Source organism: Bombina bombina, chromosome 5 (genome assembly GCF_027579735.1).
Source record: "Bombina bombina isolate aBomBom1 chromosome 5, aBomBom1.pri, whole genome shotgun sequence".
NCBI classification, from domain to species: domain Eukaryota; kingdom Metazoa; phylum Chordata; class Amphibia; order Anura; family Bombinatoridae; genus Bombina; species Bombina bombina.
In genome coordinates, this window is record NC_069503.1 from 310234589 (window position 1) to 310257751 (window position 23163).

Genomic DNA, 23163 nt, shown 5'->3' on the forward strand with positions numbered 1-23163 from the left:
TCTAAAGAAAACCTATTAATATTCAGGTCATCTTCTTAGGCCTGCAATTACTTTGGCTGATGTTGCAGCTGCTTCAACTTTTTGGTTGGAGAATTTAGTGCAACAAGAATTGGATTCTGACATATCTAGCATTGTTTGCTTACTGCAACATGCTAATCATTTTATTTGTGATACCATTTTTGATATTATCAAAATTGATGTTAGATCCATGTGTTTAGCTATTTTAGCTAGAAGAGCTTTGTGGCTTAAATCTTGGAATGCTGATATGACATCTAAGTCTAGATTACTATCTCTTTCTTTCCAAGGTAATAATTTATTTAGTTCTCAGTTGGATTCTATTATTTCAACTGTTACTGGGGGGAAAGGAGTTTTTTTCCTCAGGATAAAAAACCTAAGGGTAAATCTAAGGCTTCTAATCGTTTTCGTTCCTTTCAACAAAATAAGGAACAAAAACCTAATCCTTCCCCCAAGGAATCTGTTTCCAATTGGAAGCCTTCCTCAAATTGGAATAAATCCAAGCCTTTCAAGAAACCAAAGTCAGCCCCTAAGTCCACATGAAGGTGCGGCCCTCATTCCAGCACAGCTGGAAGGGGGCAGATTAAGGTTTTTCAAGGATGTTTAGATAAATTCTGTCCAAAATCAATGGTTTCAGAGCATTGTCTCTCGGGGTACCGAATTGGATTCAGAGTAAGACCTCCTGTGAGGAGATTTTTTTCTCTCACACATCCCAGTGAATCCAGTAAAAGCTCAGGCTTTCCTTAAGTGTGTTTCAGATCTGGAGGTTTCAGGGGTAATCATGCCGGTTCCTTTTCAGGAACAAGGCCTGGGGTTTTATTCAAATCTATTCATTGTCAATTTTGAATCGTTATGTAAGAGTACCAACTTTCAAGATGGTAACTATAAGGACTATTCTGCCTTTTGTTCAGCAAGGACATTATATGTCTACAATAGACTTGCAGGATGCTTACCTTCATATTCTGATTAATCCAGAACATTATCAGTTCCTGAGATTCTCTTTTCTAGACAAGCATTACCAATTTGTTGCTCTTCCATTTGGCCTAGCAACAGCTCCAAGAATCTTTTCAAAGGTTCTGGTTGCCCTACTCTCTGTAATCAGAGAACAGGGTATTGCGGTGTTTCCTTATTTGGACGATATCTTGGTACTAGCTCAGTCTTTACATTCTGCAGAATCTCACATGAATCAACTTATGTTGTTTCTTCGAAAACATGGTTGGAGGATCAATTTACCAAAAAGTTTTTTGATTCCTCAGACAAGGGTCACCTTTTTAGGTTTCCAGATAGATTCAGTGTCCATGACTATGTCTCTAGCAGCATGTCGGCACCTTCAGTCTCAGTCATTCCCTTCAGTGGCGATGTGCATGGAAGTTTTAGGCCTCATGACTGCAGCATCGGACGTGATTCCTTTTGCTCATTTTCACATGAGACCTCTCCAGCTTTGCATGCTGAATCAATGGTGCCGGGATTATACAAATATATCACAATTAATATCCTTAAATCCCAATGTTCGACACTCTCTGAAGTGGTGGTTAAATCACCAGCGTTTAGTTCAAGGGGCCTCTTTTATTCGGCCAACCTGGACTGTGATCACAACAGATGCGAGTCTTTCAGGTTGGGGAGCTGTCTGGGGATCTCTGACAGCACAAGGAGTTTGGAAATCTCAAGAGGCAAGATTATCAATCAGTATTTTAGAACTCCGTGCAATTCTCAGAGCTCTTCAGTTTTGGCCTCTGTTGAAGAGAGAACCGTTCATTTGTTTTCAGACAGACAATATCACAACGGTGGCATATGTCAATCATCAGGGTGGGACTCACAATCCCCTAGCTATGAAAGACGTATCTCGGATACTTGCTTGGGCGGAATCCAGCTCTTGTCTAATTTCTGCGGTTCATATCCCAGGTATAGACAATTGGGAGGCGGATTATCTCAGCCGTCAGACTTTACATCCAAGGGAGTGGTCTCTTCATCCGGATGTGTTTTCTCAGATTGTTCAGATGTGGGGTCTTCCAGAAATAGATCTGATAGCCTCTCATCTAAACAAGAAACTTCCCAGATACCTGTCCAGGTCCAGGGATGTTCAGGCGGAAGCAGTGGATGCGCTGACACTTCCTTGGTGTTATCAACCTGCTTATATCTTCCCGCCTCTAGTAGTTCTTCCGAGAGTGATCTTCAAGATCATCGTGGAACAATCGTTTGTGTTGCTGGTGGCTCCAGCTTGGCCCCACAGGTTTTGGTATGCAGATCTTGTTCTGATGTCCAGTAGCCAACCTTGGCCACTTCCGTTAAGGCTGGACCTACTGTCTCAAGGTCCGTTTTTCCATCAGGATCTCAAATCATTAAATTTGAAGGTATGGAAATTGAACGCTTAGTATTAAGTCATAGGGGTTTCTCTGACTCAGTAATTAATACTATGTTACAAGCTCGTAAATCTGTCTCTAGGAAGATTTATTATCGAGTTTGGAAGATTTACATTTCTCATAAATTCTCTTGGCATTCTTTTAGAATTCCTAGAATTTTACAGTTTCTCCAGGATGGTTTGGATAGGGGTTTGTCTGCAAGTTCCTTGAAGGGACAAATCGCTGCTCTTTCAGTTTTATTTCACAGAAAGATTGCTAAACTTCCTGATATTCACTGTTTTGTACAGGCTTTAGTTCGTATTAAGCCCGTCACTAAATCAATTTCTCCTCCTTGGAGTCTTAATTTGGTTTCGAAGGCTTTACAGGCTCCTCCGTTTGAGCCTATGCATTCTTTGGACATTAAACTACTTTCTTGGAAAGTGTTGTTCCTTTTGGCCATCTCTTTTGCTAGAAGAGTGTCTGAGCTATCTGCTCTTTCTTGTGAATCTTTTTTTCTGATTTTTCATCAGGATAAGGCGGTTTTGAGGACTTCATTTGAATTTTTACCTAAGGTTGTGAATTCTAACAACATTAGTAGAGAAATTGTTGTCCCTTCCTTGTGTCCTAATCCTAAGAATCATTTGGAAAGATCCTTACATTCTTTAGAAGTGGTAAGAGCTTTGAAATATTATGTTGAAGCTACTAAACCTACTCTCATAGGTTGTTTTGGCCCATTTAAAGGGACATAAAGGCTGCATTAAGAAAATGCTTCAATACATTTTCTTATGGCACATATAAATGAGGTACTGTGCTAATCAAGCAATCACAGTGTAAAATGTAACCTGGTTAGCTGCTGCAGTTAGAAACATGCACTAAAACCTCTTGTGGGAATTGAGAATTTTTTAAAAAAAATTTCAGACATTAAACATTTTATGGGGAATCTCAGTTTAATGTCTCTTCATGAGAAAATTAAATTAATGTTTACATATAATATTTAGTTTTATTGCAGCCCTCACACAGATTATAGGTCTTAGTAGTAGAAATAGCAAAAGTTAAGCTGCTGTTAGATGGTCACTTTAAAAATTATGGAAATGTATTAAGGAAAAAATGAATCTCAAAAACAGGAAAACGTCTCTTATCCAATTCTGCCTCAGAACCTTTGTTTAAAAAAATAATAATAATTTTAAAAATATATCACTTTAGGACAAAAGAAAATTATGAATTAAATTATAGTTCAGTAAACAATAATGTCACATGTAGGCCCCCATTTAACAAGGCACGGGCGTGCAAAGGTTCAGCTCTTTGTGCATTCCTGCCCCCTGCTTTTGCTCAACCAATCATGTAAGAGCAGGGTTTGTCAATCACCCTCACGTTAGTGTCTGCAGCTTTAAAAATGGAGCCCTTAATCTGGAAAACTTTTAAAGGACATAAAACCTAATGGACATATTTACCCCCCCCCCAACACCACACACACAAGATACATTAATAACTAAATAAAAAATACATTTCTTATTTGCTTCTGCTTTACTGCCTCTAGTGCTTTCTATATCGGTTCTGGAATGCTGTGGGTGGGGTACTTACATATATACTTAGGCTGACCACATTTCCGCATTAAGAAGGGACACATATGAAAAATACATATGCCAGGGTTATTATACAAAACATTTCTTTAAACAGCCATGAAAACAGCCCTGACATATGTATTTTTCATATGTGTCCCTTTTTAAAGCGGCAATATGGTCACCCTATATATACTTAATGTATATACATAAACAAAACCCTAACGTATATAATTGCATACAAAGAGAGAAGAGCTCTACCAGGAACGAACAACAGCTCATCAGCTAGTTCTATGGCGATTTACCGCCCAGGAGCAGCCTCTTTTAGACCAGTGTGCTTTTCACGGAGGAAAACTTTACTGTAGTATATCAGTCTGATCCTGTCAAGTAAAATCAGTCCAGCCCCGAAATACCAGGCAATTCTCCTCTGAACAAGGAACATGACAACCCCAGACGATCATTTCGGCCTTCGCTTTTAAATGTCTATTTAGTTGAAAAAGGACTTTCATGACCATTAAGACCTCTCCAGTGATTTAATTCTAATATATACAACAATATAGAAGATAAAATGAAGGCAACTCATTTGCAGAGAAGGTAGAAAATATGATGATGCTGACAAATGTTGGAAGTTGTATTTATAAAAAAATATATTTTATTCCCCAACGAATGTCACACTATTTATTGTATAAATAGACATGCCCTGCTTGTAGATTTTACCTGGTAATTCAGATTCATTTTTCTGTTGTTCATCATCTAATGATATTAACCTGTATAAGAAACACAGAAGACACATACAATGTAATACTGTACAAATATATTCAAAAACTAAATTGCATTATTGTCATTCCTTAGAATTAAAAAGTAAATTTATGCTTACCTCATAAATTAATTTCTTCTACGATATGACGAGTCCACGGATTTCATCCTTACTTGTGGGATATTAACCTCCTGCTAACAGGAAGTGGCAAAGAGCACCACAGCAGAGCTGTATATATAGCCCCTCCCTTCCCTCCACCTCCAGTCATTCGACCAAGTTAGGAAGAGAAAGGAAAAGCCAAAAGTGCAGAGGTGACTGAAGTTTATAAAAAATATATAATCTAAATCTGTCTTAAAAATAACAGGGTGGGCTGTGGACTCGTCATATCGTAGAAGAAATTAATTTATCAGGTAAGCATAAATTTACTTTTCTTCTACATGATATGACGAGTCCACGGATTTCATCCTTACTTGTGGGATACAATACCAAAGCTACAGGACACGGATGAAAGGGAGGGACAAGACAGTAACCTAAACGGAAGGCACCACTGCTTGAAGAACCTTTCTCCCAAAACCAGCCTCAGAAGAAGCAAAAGTATCAAATTTGTAAAATTTGGAAAAAGTGTGAAGAGATGACCAAGTTGCAGCCTTGCAAATCTGTTCAACAGAAAAATCGTTTTTAAATGCCCATGAGGAAGCCACAGCCCTAGTGGAATGAGCCGTAATTCTTTCAGGAGGCTGCTGTCCAGCAGTCTCATACACCAGATGGATGATACTCTTCAGTCAAAAAGAAAGGGATGTAGCTGTAGCTTTCTGACCCCTAAGCTTCCCAGAAAAAACAATGAATAATGAAGATGATTGACGGAAATCCTTAGTCGCCTGCAAGTAAAACTTCAGGGCACGGACCACGTCCAGATTATGTAACAAAAGCTCCTTCTTAGAAGAAGGGTTAGGACATAATGAAGGAACAACGATTTCCTGGTTAATATTCTTATTAGAAACAACCTTAGGAAGGAAACCAGGTTTGGTACGTAAAACCACCTTATCAGAATGGAAGATAAGATAAGGCGAATCACATTGTAACGCTGAAAGCTCAGAAACTCTACAAGCAGAAGAAATAGCAACCAAAAACAAAACTTTCCAAGATAATAACTTAATATCTATGGATTGCATGGGTTCAAACGGAACCCCTTGAAGAACACTAAGGACTAAATTCAAACTCCAGGGAGGAGCTATTGGTCTCAACACAGGCTTAATTCTGGTTAGAGCCTGACAAAAAGACTGAACGTCTGGAACATCTGCCAAACGTTTATGTAGCAAAATTGATAAAGCAGAAATTTGTCCCTTTAAGGAACTTGCTGATAACCCCTTCTCAAATCCTTCTTGGAGAAAAGACAGAATCCTGGGAATCCTAACTTTACTCCATGAGTAGCTCTTGGAATCACACCAAAAAAGCAAAATTTATGCTTACCTGATAAATGTATTTCTCTTGTGGTGTATCCAGTCCACGGATTCATCCATTACTTGTGGGATATTCTCCTTCCCAACATGAAGCTGCAAGAGGACACCCACAGCAGAGCTGTCTATATAGCTCCTCCCCTAACTGCCACTCCCAGTCATTCGACCAAAGACAAGCAAGAGAAAGGAGAAACTATAGGGTGCAGTGGTGACTGTAGTTTAAAAATAAAAAACACCTGCCTTAAAATGACAGGGAGGGCTGTGGATTGGATACACCATAAGAGAAATAAATTTATCAGGTAAGCATAAATTTTGTTTTCTCTTGTAAGGTGTATCCAGTCTACGGATTCATCCATTACTTGTGGGATACCAATACCAAAGCTATAGGACACGGATGAAGGGAGGGACAAGGCAGGCGCTTAAACGGAAGGCACCACTGCCTGTAAGACCTTTCTCCCAAAAATAGCCTCCGAAGAAGCAAAAGTATCAAATTTGTAGAATTTAGAAAAAGTATGAAGCGAAGACCAAGTCGCCGCCTTACAAATCTGTTCAACAGAAGCCTCATTCTTAAAAGCCCATGTGGAGGGGCGGAGCCAACTGCAGTGCTAGCAGGACGTGTCTTGGTGCAGCTCCCGGGCCCAAGATCCTAATTCTGAGGTTTATTTGTGTCTCACAGTCTCTTTTTACTACCTAAATCTGTGTGGATGGACCCAGGAACTGTTACTTAGCTCTTATTCACTTTGTGGGGACCCGGTGAGTCTGCACCTAGTTTCTATAGCTGACCTGTGCTGCGGAGCTGAGAGGGGGAGCCGCCATATTGAAAACGCTACCCTTTCGACTTATAACTTTCTATCTAGCGTGGCACCTGAAAACTTATCTCTCACAGTTCCCTCTCCAGCTTGCACTATGAGAACCTCGGCCTGCTTTTTAAAGGAGTTGAGGCTCCTGCTTAACAAACACCACGCTTCTCTGGCTGAACATCTATATGCGGTGTGTAGCGGAGATGGCGGCTGTCTATTCCGGCAGCCCGACATCACTGAGCCCGCCTTGCATGAACAGAGGGGGGGTGTCGCTGAGGGGCCCCGGCGATTACCCCCTGCCTGCAACACAGCTACGATGGGCCGGGGAGATGACACAACAAAAGAATCAGACCATCTTGTCTATCTGGCGACTCGAAGGGCAGCACATACTACCACAGCTTTGGATGGTCTCCCTCAAGCCAATGTCATCCCACCTGAAGCTCTCGCACCAATCTTGGCACACGGCCATTGTAGCGAGTCCCTGAAGTTACACAGCGCAACTCCAACTACAGCTCTGGTGACTCCACATGCTCTCCTCCACGCCTTAGGACAGTACTCACCGGCTCCGTTACAAGACGGTGCACTACTCTGCGCAACCCACTACCTGCTGAGATATTGGGACCCTGGTGGTAAGCTATGAGCTGAGGGAGTTTACACATATGGTAGTGGTTGCCCATCCCAGTGGGAATTTCCTTGACGGGGAATAAGCTAGCCCTAAACAAGTTCACGGCTCCTGGAGCAGTGCTGGAGACATTCCATGAACAGCCCAAATTATAGTAGATCTTGTCACCACACCGTGCTTTAAGAATAGGGCACAGTATTTGCTAACTATCTTTTCGCCTATATTACATGAGAAATACTTGTGGTGACAGGGTATGAAAAGACACTCTTTTTTTTTTTTTTTTCCCAGCATGGAGAATGCCGGCTCTATGTAAGGATGTGCCTTTTTTGTGCTCATATTTCTCTTTGTCTGTCAGAACCCTGGCTGTAATATGTATTGCATAACATTGCTCTGGATTGTTGAAGATGTCAATTCAATCTGCCTATTACTTTAATGTTTGCTTTGTTTGCTCTCCCTATGGTAATTCACGCTATGAGACTGTTATATATCATTAGCCACTGGTGTGGGGTAAATTTAAAGAACGTCACTATGGAACTGTTTATTACTCATCTTCTCTTCACTGTTTTAAGTGCTTATATCTTTATGTCTATATGCAATTTGTTAACCCCTACTCTACAATATGCTCTGGGATCTCCCATGGGTTATTTCTAGAACCACCTCACCATTGAGGTGTGATAACTATAACTATATTTATGCTGATGCCATTTCATTTAAAGCTGCACCATACATGCTATACGCCATTCTATTTCTCTGTTACTAAGATATCATACACTATAGAGAAACCTCTTTCCCATAACAGAAGTTGAGCACACTGTTATACCAGCCCATTTACAGGCTTCTAATCCAGTTATGACTGCCAAAGCTGAACTACTTCATCCCAAAGTAGCAGCTCACTATAAGTTAAATATATTACTCCGGTGTTGCCTAATGTGCTATAAAGCCAGCTACTTGGGGCCTGCTGTATTATGTGGTTGATGTATATTTGAATGGGGCCAGACCATCATCTCTCTACTTATCATGTATAGACACTACTTTACACTTACAGGCCCCTCTCTGATTATTTACACCCATTGTTATATAAATAGCATTTAAGCACTTTATCTTATAACATCTATATGTCTTCAGCTTATTATACTTCCTACACATGTTTGGAATTTAATTATGATTTCTAAGCACGACATCTTGCTGCCAGCGGCCGGGGCAGCGGGATATTCATAGTTTATAAATATATAGCTCCATAGTTTCAGACATACCTTATAAGTAAAGCTCTTATCTTTTGGACCTACACTACTAGTATTATCTATAATTCCCTTACCCGCATTATTTTAACTGAGTTGCATATCTAGTGCCCAACCTCTAAGTTTAGATTTTTTGCCTCAATATACCAAGTATGATATCAGCCCAACGTATAATTAGCTCCTTCTCTCGGTTCGACAGCACAGGCTGTTTAATACGTTCTCATGCTCATAATTAAACCCATTAAGGTCTTGATTGTCTATTTAGGTAATAATAGATCTAAAATCCATAATATGCCACTGGTATTGTTAGAACTCTCCCACCAGACATCAGGATACTAGCCTTGATATTCACCTAAAATGTTTGATGAGTCATTACTTGAGGTGTGCCTGCCCTACCTGTGATATTCTACAATTTAAATGCCTCCTTCGCTGCATACCCTATCCATCGCATCCAACTTCCCACCTCCCCCCCCACCTCCCCATAATGAACCTCCTACTTTAGGAGGTCTAACTGCGCGGCTTCTCTTGTCTATGCCGCAACCTACCTATCTATATTTATCTATCTTACCATATTACCTACATAGTAGAACTGTATTTTCATTTGTGTTTATACTTAACATGTCAATTGCTCAACTAATTTGAGTTCATTGGTTTAAATATGATCATTCACATTGCTAACTAAGAAAACGAGGTTCCAGTTTTCTGTTCTTTTTTTTTTTCTTTCCTAATAGGATACTTCATATTGAGAATCTTATCTTTCAACATATATAGAAATTGTTAAATTGAAATGTAACATCCATATTTGTTTTCCTGATGTGTTGTTTAATTTAAGTTGTACTGTTTTCGCACAACCTCAATAAAAATACTATTTACAAAAAAAAAAAAAAAAAAAAAAAAAAAAAAAAAAAGCCCATGTGGAAGCTACCACTCTAGTGGAATGAGCTGTAATTCTCTCAGGAGGCTGCTGGCCAGCAGTCTCATAAGCTAAGCGGATTATACTTCTTAGCCAAAAAGAAAGAGAAGTTGCCGAAGCCTTTTGGCCTCTCCTCTGTCCAGAGTAGACCACAAACAAAGCAGATGTTTGACGAAAATCCTTCGTAGCTTGTAAATAAAATTTTAAAGCACGAACCACATCAAGATTGTGTAAAAGACGTTCCTTCTTTGAAGAAGGATTAGGACATAGTAAAAGAACAACAATCTCCTGATTGATATTTTTATTAGATACCACCTTAGGAAGAAAACCAGGTTTGGTACGTAATACTACCTTATCTGCATGGAAAATGAGATAAGGGGAATCACATTGTAAAGCAGATAACTCCGAAACTCTTCGAGCCGAGGAGATAGCTACTAAAAACAGAACTTTCCAAGATAAAAGTTTAATATCTATGGAATGCAAAGGTTCAAACGGAACCCCTTGCAGAACCTTAAGAACCAAATTTAAACTCCATGGCGGAGCAACAGGTTTAAACACAGGCTTGATTCTAACTAAAGCCTGACAAAATGCCTGAACATCTGGAGTATCAGCCAGACGCTTGTGCGAAAGAATAGACAGAGCAGAAATCTGTCCCTTTAAGGAACTAACTGACAATCCCTTCTCCAATCCTTCTTGGAGAAAAGATAATATCCTAGGAATCCTGACCTTACTCCATGAGTAACCTTTGGATTCAAACCAATGAAGATATCTACACCATATCTTATGATAGATTTTCCAGGTGACCGGCTTTCGAGCCTGAATTAAGGTATCAATGACCGACTCAGAGAAACCACGCTTTGATAAAATCAAGCGTTCAATCTCCAAGCAGTCAGACGCAGAGAAATTAGATTTGGATGGTTGAAAGGACCCTGAAGTAGAAGGTCCTGCCTCAGCGGCAGAGTCCATGGTGGAAGGGATGACATGTCCACCAGATCTGCATACCAAGTCATGCGTGGCCACGCAGGTGCTATCAAAATCACTGAAGCTCTCTCCTGCTTGATCTTGGCAATCAGACGAGGGAGCAGAGGAAATGGTGGAAACACATAAGCCAGGTTGAAGGACCAAGGCGCTGCTAGAGCATCTATCAGCGCTGCCTTGGGATCCCTGGACCTGGATCCGTAACAAGGAAGCTTGGCGTTCTGACGAGACGCCATGAGATCCAGTTCTGGTTTGCCCCAAAGTTGAATCAACTGTGCAAATACCTCCGGATGGAGTTCCCACTCCCCCGGATGAAAAGTCTGCCGACTTCGAAAATCCGCCTCCCAGTTCTCTACTCCTGGGATATGGATAGCTGATAGATGGCAAGTGTGAACCTCTGCCCATAGAATTATTTTTGAAACCTCCAACATTGCTAGGGAACTCCTTGTTCCCCCTTGATGGTTGATGTAGGCTACAGTTGTGATATTGTCCGACTGAAATCTGATGAACCTGACCGCAGCAAGCTTAGGCCAAGCCTGAAGAGCATTGAATATCGCTCTTAGTTCCAGAATGTTTATCTGAAGGAGTGCCTCCTCCCGAGTCCACGAGCCCTGAGCCTTCAGGGAGTTCCAGACTGCACCCCAGCCCAGAAGGCTGGCATCTGTCGTTGATATTGTCCAATCTGGGACAAATCTATGTAATCCCCATTCCACTGACTGAGCATGCAAAGTTGCAGCGGTCTGAGATGTAGGCGGGCGAACGGCACTATGTCCATTGCCGCTATCATTAAGCCGATTACTTCCATACACTGAGCCACTGAAGGGCGAGAAGTAGAATAAAGAACACGGCAGGAATTTAGAAGTTTTGACAACCTGGCCTCTGTCAGGTAAATCTTCATTTCTACAGAATCTATGAGAGTTCCTAGGAAGGAAACTCTTGTGAGAGTGGATAGAGAACTATTTTCTTCGTTCACCTTCCACCCATGAGACCTCAGGAATGCCAGAACAATGTCCGTATGGGACCTGGCGATTTGAAAATTCGACGCCTGTATCAGAATGTCGTCTAGGTAAGGGGCTACTGCTATACCCTGCGGCCTTAGGACCACTAGGAGTGACCCTAGAACCTTCATTAAGATTCTTGGTGCCGTAGCTAACCCAAAGGGAAGAGCCACAAACTGGTAATGCCTGTCTAGGAAGGCAAACCTGAGAAACCGATGATGATCTCTGTGTATCGGAATGTGAAGATAAGCATCCTTTAAGTCCACGGTAGTCATATATTGACCCTCCTGGATCATAGGTAGGATGGTTCGAATAGTCTCCATCTTGAAGGATGGGGCCCTGAGAAATTTGTTTAGGTTCTTGAGATTTAAGATTGGTCTGAAGGTTCCCTCTTTCTTGGGAACTACAAACAGATTTGAATAGAAGCCTTGCCCCTGTTCCTCCTTTGGAACTGGGTGGATCACTCCCATAACTAGGAGGTCTTGAACACAATGTAAGAGTGCCTCTCTCTTTATCTGGTTTGCAGATAATTGTGAGAGATGAAATCTCCATTTTGGGGAAGAAGCTTTGAAGTCCAGAAGATATCCCTGGGACACAATTTCTAACGCCCAGGGATCCTGGACATCTCTTACCCAAGCCTGGGCGAAGAGAGAAAGTCTGCCGCCTACTAGATCCGTTTCCAGATCCTTCATGCTGTTTTAGAGGCAGCAGCAGGTTTTTTGGCCTGCTTTCCTTTGATCCAAGCCTGGTTAGGTCTCCAGACCGGCTTGGACTGGGCAAAATTTCCCTCTTGTTTTGTATTAGAGGAAGTTGAAGCTGCGCCACTCTTGAAGTTCCGAAAGGAACGAAAATTATTCTGTTTGGTCCTTAATTTGTTGGACCTATCCTGAGGAAGGGCGTGACCTTTTCCTCCAGTAATATCAGAAATGATCTCCTTCAGTCCAGGCCCGAATAGGGTCTGCCCCTTGAAGGGAATGTTGAGAAGCTCAGACTTTGAAGTAACGTCAGCTGACCAGGATTCAAGCCATAGTGCCCTACGCGCCTGAATAGCAAAACCTGAGTTTTTAGCCGTTAGCTTGGTTAAATGAACAACGGCGTCAGAAACAAATGAATTGGCTAGCTTAAGGGCTTTAAGCTTGTCAAGGATATCATCCAACGGGGTTTCTACCTGTAGAGCCTCTTCTAGAGACTCAAACCAGAAAGCCGCAGCAGCAGTGACTGGGGCAATGCATGCAAGAGGCTGGAGAATAAAACCTTGTTGAATAAAAATTTTCTTAAGGTAACCCTCTAATTTTTTGTCCATTGGATCTAGAAAAGCACAACTGTCCTCGACCGGGATAGTTGTACACTTCGCTAGGGTAGAGACTGCTCCCTCCACCTTAGGGACCGTCTGCCACAAGTCACGTGTAGCGGCATCTATAGGAAACATCTTTTTAAAAACAGGAGGGGGAGAGAACGGTACACCTGGTCTATCCCACTCCTTAGTAATAATTTCTGAAAACCTCTTAGGGATTGGAAAAACATCAGTGTAAACAGGCACTGCATAGTATTTATCCAATTTACACAATTTCTCTGGGACTACAATGGCGTCACAGTAATCCAGAGTTGCTAAAACATCCCTGAGCAACACGCGGAGGTGTTCAAGTTTAAATTTAAATGTAGACATATCAGAATCAGGTTGAAGTGTCTTCCCTGAATCAGAAAAATCACCCACAGATAGAAGCTCTCCTGCTTCGGCTTCTGCACATTGTGAGGGTATATCAGACATAGCTACTAAAGCGTCAGAGAGCTCTGTATATGTTCTAGCCCCAGAGCTGTCTCGCTTTCCTTGTAACCCTGGTAGTTTGGACAATACCTCTGTAAGGGTATGATTCATAACTGCCGCCATGTCTTGTAAAGTATACGCAATGGGCGCGCTAGATGTACTTGGCGTCCCTTGAGCGGGAGTTATAGGTTCTGACACGTGGGGAGAGTTAGTCGGCATAACTTCCCCCTTGTCAATTTCTTCTGGTGATAAATCTTTTAAAGCCAGAATATTGTCTTTAAAATTTATAGTAAGATCAGTGCATTTGGTACACATTCTAAGAGGGGGTTCCACAATGGCTTCTAAACATAATGAACAAGGAGTTTCCTCTATGTCAGACATGTTTAACAGACTAGTAATGAGACCAGCAAGCTTGGAAAATACTTTAAGAAATGTGAAAAAGCAGAATATAAAAAATGGTACTGTGCCTTTAAGGGAAAAAAACAATCACATAAACTGCAAAACAGTGGAAAAAAAGCAGTAAACTCTACGAAATTTTTACAGTGTGTATAATAGACTAAAATAGCATTGCACCCACTTGCAAATGGATGATTTACCCCTCAGGCTCAAAAACTAATAAAAAAAACGGTAAAACCGTTATAAACAGTCACAAGCAAACTGCCACAGCTCTACTGTGGCTCCTACTTGCCCATAAAATGACTTTTGTAGGCACAAAAACCCTTTACAGAGGTCCTATATGTCAGAGGACTCCTTCAGGGAAGCTGGATGTCTCAGACTGTAAAAACTACTGCGCAATTAGAGCGCGAAAATAGGCCCCTCCCACCATGCATAAATAACTACTCCTAGGATAAATCTAGTCAGCCATGTGGAAAACTAGGCCCCAAATAAAGATTTATCACCCTCAGTAAAAAACGTTTTTTATATATCATGCAAATGTTTTATATACTAAATTATAAGAGCAAGTAACATGAATATTACCCTTTACTGCAAGCATGATCCCAGTAGTTTGTTAAATCACTGTAATCAGGCTTACCTTAAATATAACAGGCACTGTCAGCATTTTCTAGACCTTATCATCTCTCTAGAAAAAAATATACTGAACATACCTCAGAGCAGTTAAATCTGCAGGCCATTCCCTCAGCTGAAGTTTTCCCATCCTCTTCAGTTATGTGTGAGAACAGCAGTGGACCTTAGTTACAACCTGCTAAGATCATCAAAAACCTCAGGCAGAACTCTTCTTCTAATTTCTGCCTGAGGTAAAAACAGTACAACGCCGGTACCATTTAAAAATAACAAACTTTTGATTGAAGATAAACTACACTAAATCACCACATATCTCTTGATACTTCCTTTCTTGTCGAGAGCTGCAAGAGAATGACTGGGAGTGGCAGTTAGGGGAGGAGCTATATAGACAGCTCTGCTGTGGGTGTCCTCAAGCAGCTTCCTGTTGGGAAGGAGAATATCCCACAAGTAATGGATGAATCCGTGGACTGGATACACCTTACAAGAGAAAGATATTTACGCCATATCTTATGATAGATCTTTCTAGTGACAGGCTTACGTGCCTGAATCAAAGTATCTATGACCGAATCAGAGAATCCTCGCTTAGATAAAATAAAGCGTTCAATCTCCAAGCAGTCAGCTGCAGAGAAATTAGATTTGGATGTTGGAAAGGACCTTGAATGAGAAGGTCCTGTCTCACTGGAAGTTTCCACGGAGGCAGAGAGGACATGTCCACTAGATCTGCATACCAAATCCTGCGTGGCCACGCAGGCACAATTAGAATTACTGAAGCCCTCTCCTGTTTGATCCGAGCAATCACCTGGGGAAGAAGAGGAAACAGTGGAAACACATAAGCTAGGTTGAACGACTAAGGCACTGCCAAGGCATCTATCAGTTCGGCCTGAGGATCCCTCGACCTGGATTCGTATCTTGGGAGCTTGGCATTCTGTCAAGACGCCATTAGATCCAACTCCGGTCTGCCCCATCTGAGAATCAGTGAGGCAAATACCTCCGGATGGAGTTCCCACTCCCCCGGATGAAAAGCCTGTCGGCTTAGAAAATCCGCTTCCCAGTTGTCAATTCCTGGGATGTAGATTGCTGACAGATAACTCCTCATTCCCCCCTGATGGTTGATGTAAGCCACAGTCATAATGTTGTCCGACTGGAATCTGATGAATTTGGCCAAAGCCAGTTGAGGCCACACATGAAGCGCATTGAATATTGCTCTTGTTCCAGAATATTGATTGGAAGTAGAGACTCCACCTGAGTCCATACACCCTGAGCCTTCAGGGAATTCCAGACTGCACCCCAGCCTAGTAGACTGGTGTCCGTCGTCACTATCACCCACGAGGGTCTGCGGAAACACGTCCCTTGGGACAGATAATCCGGCGACAACCACCAAAGAAGAGAGTCTCTGGTCTCCTGGTCCAGATTTATCTGAGGTGATAAATTTGCATAATCCCCATTCCACTGTCCGAGCATGCACAGTTGCAGTGGTCTAAGATGAAAACGAGCAAACGGAATGATGTCCATTGCCGCCACCATCAATCCAATTGCCTCCATGCACTGAGCCACTGATGGCCGAGGATTGGACTGAAGAACTCGGCATGTATTTAGAATCTTTGGCTTTCTGACCTCCGTCAGAAAAATCTTCATGTCTATAGAAACTATTAGAGTTCCCAGGAAGAGAACCCTTGTCTGTGGAATTAGTGAACTATTTTCTAGATTCACCTTCCATCCGTGAGATCTCAGAAATGCTAACACTGTGTCCGTATGAAACTTTGTTAGATGATAAGTCGACGCCTGAATCGGAATATCGTCCAGATAAGGTGTCACTGCTATTCCCAGAAGGGACCCTAGAACCTTCGGGAAGATTCTGGGTGCTGTGGCCAACCCGAAGGGAAGAGCCACGAACTGAAAATTCTTGTCCAGAAAAGCAAACCTTAGGTACTGATGATGATCCTTTTGGATAGGAATATGCAGGTATGCATCCTTCAAGTCCATGGTGGTCATATATTGACCCTCCTGAATCATTGGTAAAATTGAGCGAATGGTCTCCATCTTGAAGGATGGAACACTGAGAAACTTGTTTAGACTCTTGAGATCTAAAATGGGTCTGAACGTTCCCTCTTTTTTGGGAACCACAAAAAGATTTGAGTAAAACCCCTGTCCCTGCTCTAGTCTTGGGACAGGACAAATTACTCCCATAGTAGAGAGGTCTTTTACACAACGTAAGAACGCCTCTCTTTTTATCTGGGTTACAGACAATCGTGAAAGAAGAAACCTCCCTCTTGTGAGAAAACTTTTGAATTCCAGTTGATACCCGTGGGTCACGATTTCTAGTGCCCAGGGGTCCTGAACATCTCTTTCCCAAGCCTGGGCAAAGAGAGAAAGTCTGCCCCCTACTAGATCCGGTCCCGGATTGGGGGCCGCCCTTTCATGCGACTTGGTAGTAGCAACGGGCTTCTTGTTTTGTTTACCCTTGTTCCAAGCCTGGTTGGGTCTCCAGACGGACTTAGCCTGAGCAAAATTCCCTTCCTGCTTTGTGGAGGAAGAGGAAGAAGAGGGTACTCCTTTAATATTCCAAAAGGAACGAAAATTATTCTGTTTACCCCTCAATTTAACAGCCTTATCCTGAGGTATGAGATGACCCTTACCACCAGTGATATCTGAAATGATTTCCTTCAAGTCAGGCCCGAACAGGGTCTTACCCTTGAAAGGTATAGCCAAAAGCTTTGATTTAGATGATACATCAGCAGACCAAGACTTTAACCATAGCGCTCTACATGCCAAAATGGCAAATCCAGCATTTTTAGCCGCCAATTCAGCAATTTGAAAGGTGGCATCTGTGATAAAAGAATTTGCCAGCTTGAGAGCCTTAATTCTATCTAAGATATATTCTAAAGGAGTCTCAGTCTTAAGAGACTCTTCTAGGGCCTCAAACCAAAAGGCCGCCGCATTTGTAACTGGTACAATGCATGCTGTAGGTTTCAAGAGGAAACCCTGATGAATAAACATTTTCTTTAGGAGACCCTCCAATTTCTTATCCATAGGGTCTTTGAAAGCGCAGCTGTCGTCAATAGGAATAGTGGTACGCTTAGCCAGGGTAGATATAGCTCCTTCCACCTTAGGGACTGTTTGCCAGGAGTCCCGAACAATGTCAGAAATAGGATACATTTTTTTGAAATTAGGAGAGGGAGACAACAGGATACCCGGTCTGTCCCATTCCCTCTTAATAATTTCCGCAATTCTCTTAGGAGCCGGAAAAAAGTCAGTGTAAGCAGGTACCTCTAAGTATTTGTCTATCTTACACAACTTCTCTGGTCGTACCACAATAGGGTCACAGTCATCCAGAGTCGCTAAAACCTCCCTAAGTAAAAGACGGAGGTGTTCAAGCTTAAATTTAAAGGACATGACGTCCAAGTCTGTCTGAGGTAACGCACTTCCCGATTCGGTAAGTTCCCCCTCAGATAGAAGATCTCTAACCCCAATTCAGATCCCTGAGAGGGCACATCGGATATAGCCAACAACGCATCAGAGTGATCAGCATTCACATTGTCCTCTGTCCTACTGCGTTTAGCCTGTAACACTGGCAACTTAGATAACATCCCTGTAAGGGTAGTTGACATAACTGCAGCCATATCCTGCAGAGTAAATGAGTTAGACGCGGTTGAAGAACCAGGCGTTGCTTGGGGGGGCGTTAGAGGTTGTGACGCTTGGGGAGAAACTGGCGGTACACCCTGATTCCCTTCAGCCTGAGAATCATCTTTACACACATTTTCTTTACATACAATTTGTGCTTTGCATTGCAAGGCCCTCTCAGTACACGAGGGACAAAAAGTCAGAGGGGGTTCCACAGTGGCATCTAAACACATAGAACAAGGAGTTTCCTCCTCACTGTCCGACATGTTAAACACACTAGCAGTACTGATAATAGTTGTACCTTGCTAAATATTGAGTTTTGATTATACTAAAAAACGAAAAAAAATAATACCAAAAAAATTGTACTGCGTCTTTTTTAAAAGTGCAACAATTTTACTGAAACCTGCAAAAAATGCTTTTTAACCTGAAAAAACTGCTTTAATGTGTCTAAAAACTCTCCTTAATATTGCATCCACTTGCAAGATAAGCCCAAACACAATATTAACACTCAGAATATAAATTTTATTATTTATACAATTTATTGGCCCCTGCAGAGCTGTGGCGCCTACCTGCCCCCGGAATGAACCAGATGTCCGGATATATAGAAAGGACTTATCGAATACAGACAACTTAAGCCTCCAGCCTCTACCAGCTATGCGATGTCAATGAAGACTGCGCAACGGAGCGCGCAAAAATAGGCCCCGCCCACCGTGGGCATACTGAATTTTGACTAGGACCCGCATGGGTCCAAACAAACATGTAAAAAACATGCTTCCTAATGCAGATCAAACCCCTGCATTCATACCATAAACCGCTTTAGTCTCCCAGCGTTAAGCCCAAACATAAGCCACCAATGTGTATAAAACTTCTGGTCATGAAATAATTAATAAATTAATAAAGGGATTTCAGGTACACAAATATTTTTCTTAGTGCATACTGCTTACCCTTCCCCATATAGGGGACAATGTCAGCCTGTTCTGGTATATCAAGTCTCCCCAGAAAATAAAAGACTGCACATACCTCAAAGTTACTTGTAGCAAGACACCGGTCTCCACACTGAATATTTTCTCACACATACCTTCAGCTACATTGTGGGAACCATTATGGATCTTAGATACGGTTTGCTAAGATCATTAACATCAGGGCAGAAAATAATATGTCTCCACTCCTCCTTGTGAAGCAAGAGACTGACGATTTCCCCCTGAGAAAAATAGCACTCTCTGGCACTATTTAAAAATAAAAAACTTCTTGATTGAAGAATCTAAACTAACACCTCACTTTACCTCTTCCTATTACTAACACAGGCAAAGAGAATGACTGGAGGTGGAGGGAAGGGAGGGGCTATACATAGAGCTCTGCTGTGGTGCTCTTTGCCACTTCCTGTTAGCAGGAGGTTAATATCCCACAAGTAAGGACTCGTCATATCTTGTAGAATATATATATATTTTATTTTTAAAACAGTTTGGAGGTCCAAAATGTATGAAGTGTGTGTGTGGCTTCAGTTGTAGAGTGCATAACTGCCAGGGTTTTCTATGTGTGTGTATGTGTATATATATTTAAATTTTTAAAAAATTGTCTGAGGAAGGAGTGAAGGATCTGAAAACGTTCACAAAATTTAATAATCACTAACGGCTAGATTTGGAGTTTTGTCGGTAACGACCCGAAAAACTAACGCCCGCGTTTTACTGGCCGCACCATAAAAATAACTCTGGTATCGAGAGTCCACATAAAGGCTGCGTTAGGCTCCAAAAAAGGAGCGTAGAGCATTTTTAACGCAGCTTCAACTCTCGATACCAGAGTTGCTTACTGACGCGGCCAGTCTCAAAAACGTGCTCATGCACGATTTTCCCATAGGAAACAATGGGGCTGTTTGAGCTGAAAAAAAACCTAACACCTGCAAAAAAGCCGCGTTCAGCTCCTAACGCAGCCCCATTGTTTGCTATGCGGTAACCCTTCCTACGTCTGCACTTAACACTCTAACATGTACCCCGAGTCTAAGCACCCCTAACCTTACACTTATTAACTCTGTAGTATCCCAGAAGGGGATACAAAAAGGCGCGCTGTTAGATTTGAAAATAGGGGCGGGAAAAAAGTGGAAGTAACATAGAAATGCACCCAAACAGAAAAACAAAAGATACAACGAGACTGAAAACAATGTGTTTTCTACAACAATGTAATAGTTATCAAAGATAAAATACCATGTCCCAAAGTGTTAATTAACAATGTCTTGGTCCATAGAAAAAAATTACCGCCGGACGTTTTCTGGCGGGGCAGCTCCTCTTGGTCCCAGAGAGCGGGGGGGTAGCACTGTGGTAGGAAAAAGAGAGAAAGAGAGGGCGCCAATAGTGTGATATTGTTTGTTTCAAGCAGAAATTAAACACAGATTTTGCGCTTACCAAAAAAAGTTGCACTGAACTCTGACCAGTGCGATATCGCCTGCTGGCACTTTACTCAGCGGCCAGTATACTGTGTATAGGCATATATTCTCCAGATGACCTTTGTATTTCTATGGATTCGACTCAAGGATATGTGAACCTTAGAAAAAGGAGAGGGGACTCCACATAGTGTAATATGTCTTTTCAAAAGGATGGAGGAAACATGTATTATGCTTACCAAAGGAAAAAGCACTGTACTGTGACCAGTGCAGTCTCGCCTGCTAGCACCTTATACAGCGGCTAGTGTGCTGTGTGTTGGTGTATCCTCTCTGTTCTTTGGAGTATACAGCTCTCTGTATAATGTCTTCAGCTGTAGCCGTGCACGTTAAACTTTGTAAAGGAATGTCTGTTATATTGTTACAACTGAATATATAATAGTTGTAACTATTTAAGTAGTTTGTAACTTAACGGCACTAAATAAAAAATGGAAAATGATGGACAACTTCCAAATAAAATTTAAAAGGCTTTAATGACGCGTTTCTCAACCAGCTACGGGTCGTTTCATCAGATATAAAGCTTTATATCTGATGAAACGACCCGTAGCTGGTTGAGAAACGCGTCATTAAAGCCTTTTAAATTTTATTTGGAAGTTGTCCATCATTTTCCATTTTTTATTTAGTGCCGTTAAGTTACAAACTACTTAAATAGTTACAACTATTATATACAGGCATACCCCACATTTACGTACACAATGGGACCAGAGCATGTATGTAAAACGAAAATGTACTTAAAGTGAAGCAATACTTTTTTTTCACTTCTCAATGCTTGTACTTCATTATAATAGTCATTTATAGGCATAACTGATATAAATAATACATTTATAACTAAAATAAACACAATACTATAAGGTTAGGCCAAAAGAAAATATTTATTGCAAAATAAACAAAAAAAATTCTAAGCTTAGGATCAGCTTAGGGCAACAGAACATACAGTATTTACTGTACTGTATTGAAAAATAAAGACATTTTCTAAGCTTAGGGTCAGCTTAGGACAAGAGAACATAATTACTGTACTGTACAGTTTTGCAAAATAAACACAACATTTTCTAAGCTTAGGATCAGCTTAGGGTAAGAGAACATATTTACTGTACTGTACAGTATTGCAAAATAAACACAACATTTTCTAAGCTTAGGATCAGCTTAGGACAAGAGAACATATTTACTGTACTGTATTGCAAAATACTGTAAACACAACATTTTCTAAGCTTAGGATCAGCTATGAGCATTTATTCTAGTAAGGATGAAGTCATACTGGTATCTTCTGTTTCACAAGTCAACTCTTCAAAGGCGAGACGCTTTCTTGCTGGCGAATTGGGTGTACTACAAGTAGCAATAAGAGAAGGAGCAGGACTGGGTGGTGATGCCAGAGCTGGAAATGGACTGCCAGTTGATGATCTGGTATCCAAATGACTGTCTGTCGATGATGATGATCTGCGTGCTGATGGACTTTTAGAAAAGTAAGTCTCTATGGAGGTTTGAAGTGTAGCTTTCTTCTTTTCTCTGTAGATTTCTTTGTAGCAGGAATAAGCCCCTGAAATGTTACCATTGACTGTGAAGCTTCTTTCAAAGTCCCTATCATGCTTTTCAAAAAGAGCCATGGCGCTATCAAGATGACGGAAAGCTTGAAAGAGAATTTTTTTTTTTTTTTTAAAACAAATTTTTATTGAGGTTCTTTACCAAACAAACAAGTATTGCTTTTCCGTACATAGTAAAAAGGAAAATAGGTTATTACAGAGTAAGCTGCCAAAACAAGATCACATAGGTACATAGTATAATTAAATGACAGATTACCTATTAGATATAATCAATAAACTCTGTTCAAACATGAAACCTGCTGTAAGATATAAGCAGCCACACAGGGACCGCCAAGATAATGTAGTACAATATAGGGCAGGAAAGCAGTAATGTGATAGGGCCACTCATGGACCCCTAATGAAGAACCTCTATTTTATGTTTTTAAAGCTATAATTGGGAAATATTGTAAATGATCAGGTAAATATCAAATATAAATTGAATAATGGTATAAGAGCTACTTAGAGATATATAGCAACAAGGTAAACCTCAGTGTAAGCTCAACATTTATATGAAAATTACTTAGGAAAACCTTGCTTGTGAGAAAGGAAAATGTTACTAAACTATATCCTGCTCAGCTTTGAAGGAAGTAGTGCCAATATGAGTTTATAATGCAAGACATAATTATAAAAAGGGGAAATAAGGTGTGGTATTGGCTAGAGAAACCACAGAATTCACTCTCCTAAAGTAGGAGATATATTAAGGTGGGGGGGGGAGGTGGTAAATTAAGTATGGTAGACCAAATATTTAAGTAAAGCGCCATATCAAGTCTAGGAGTTACACTTACTCTATGCTATATAAAGGTATTCCATGGGTATATTGGATGCTGGTAGGTATATTGTGGGGGAAGAGGAGGTGGTAATGCAATATGCAAAGCGCTATAACTAATCTAGGAGAAGCCAGGGTATCTAGGAGTTAGAGGACATATAAGTAGGAGCTAGTAGAAAGATGCCATACTCTGTATGTAAGAGCCTAGATGTTAAAGGCACCAAGCCTACCACTGGTTAGGGGGCTCATTTATTATAATGTGGAGAAAACAACTATTTACGGTAGCACTAGCTGGGGTCCAGCC

The 23163-nt window shown here is 41.2% G+C and overlaps 1 protein-coding gene across 1 annotated transcript in view; it reads right to left on the minus strand.

Annotated features, from left to right (window-relative positions):
• Positions 1 to 23163, minus strand: part of ICA1 (islet cell autoantigen 1) — a 469392-nt gene that overhangs the window by 45321 nt on the left and 400908 nt on the right. The window contains 1 exon segment of the mRNA XM_053714096.1: positions 4631 to 4680. Within this exon segment, the coding sequence (XP_053570071.1) occupies positions 4631 to 4680 (50 nt within the window).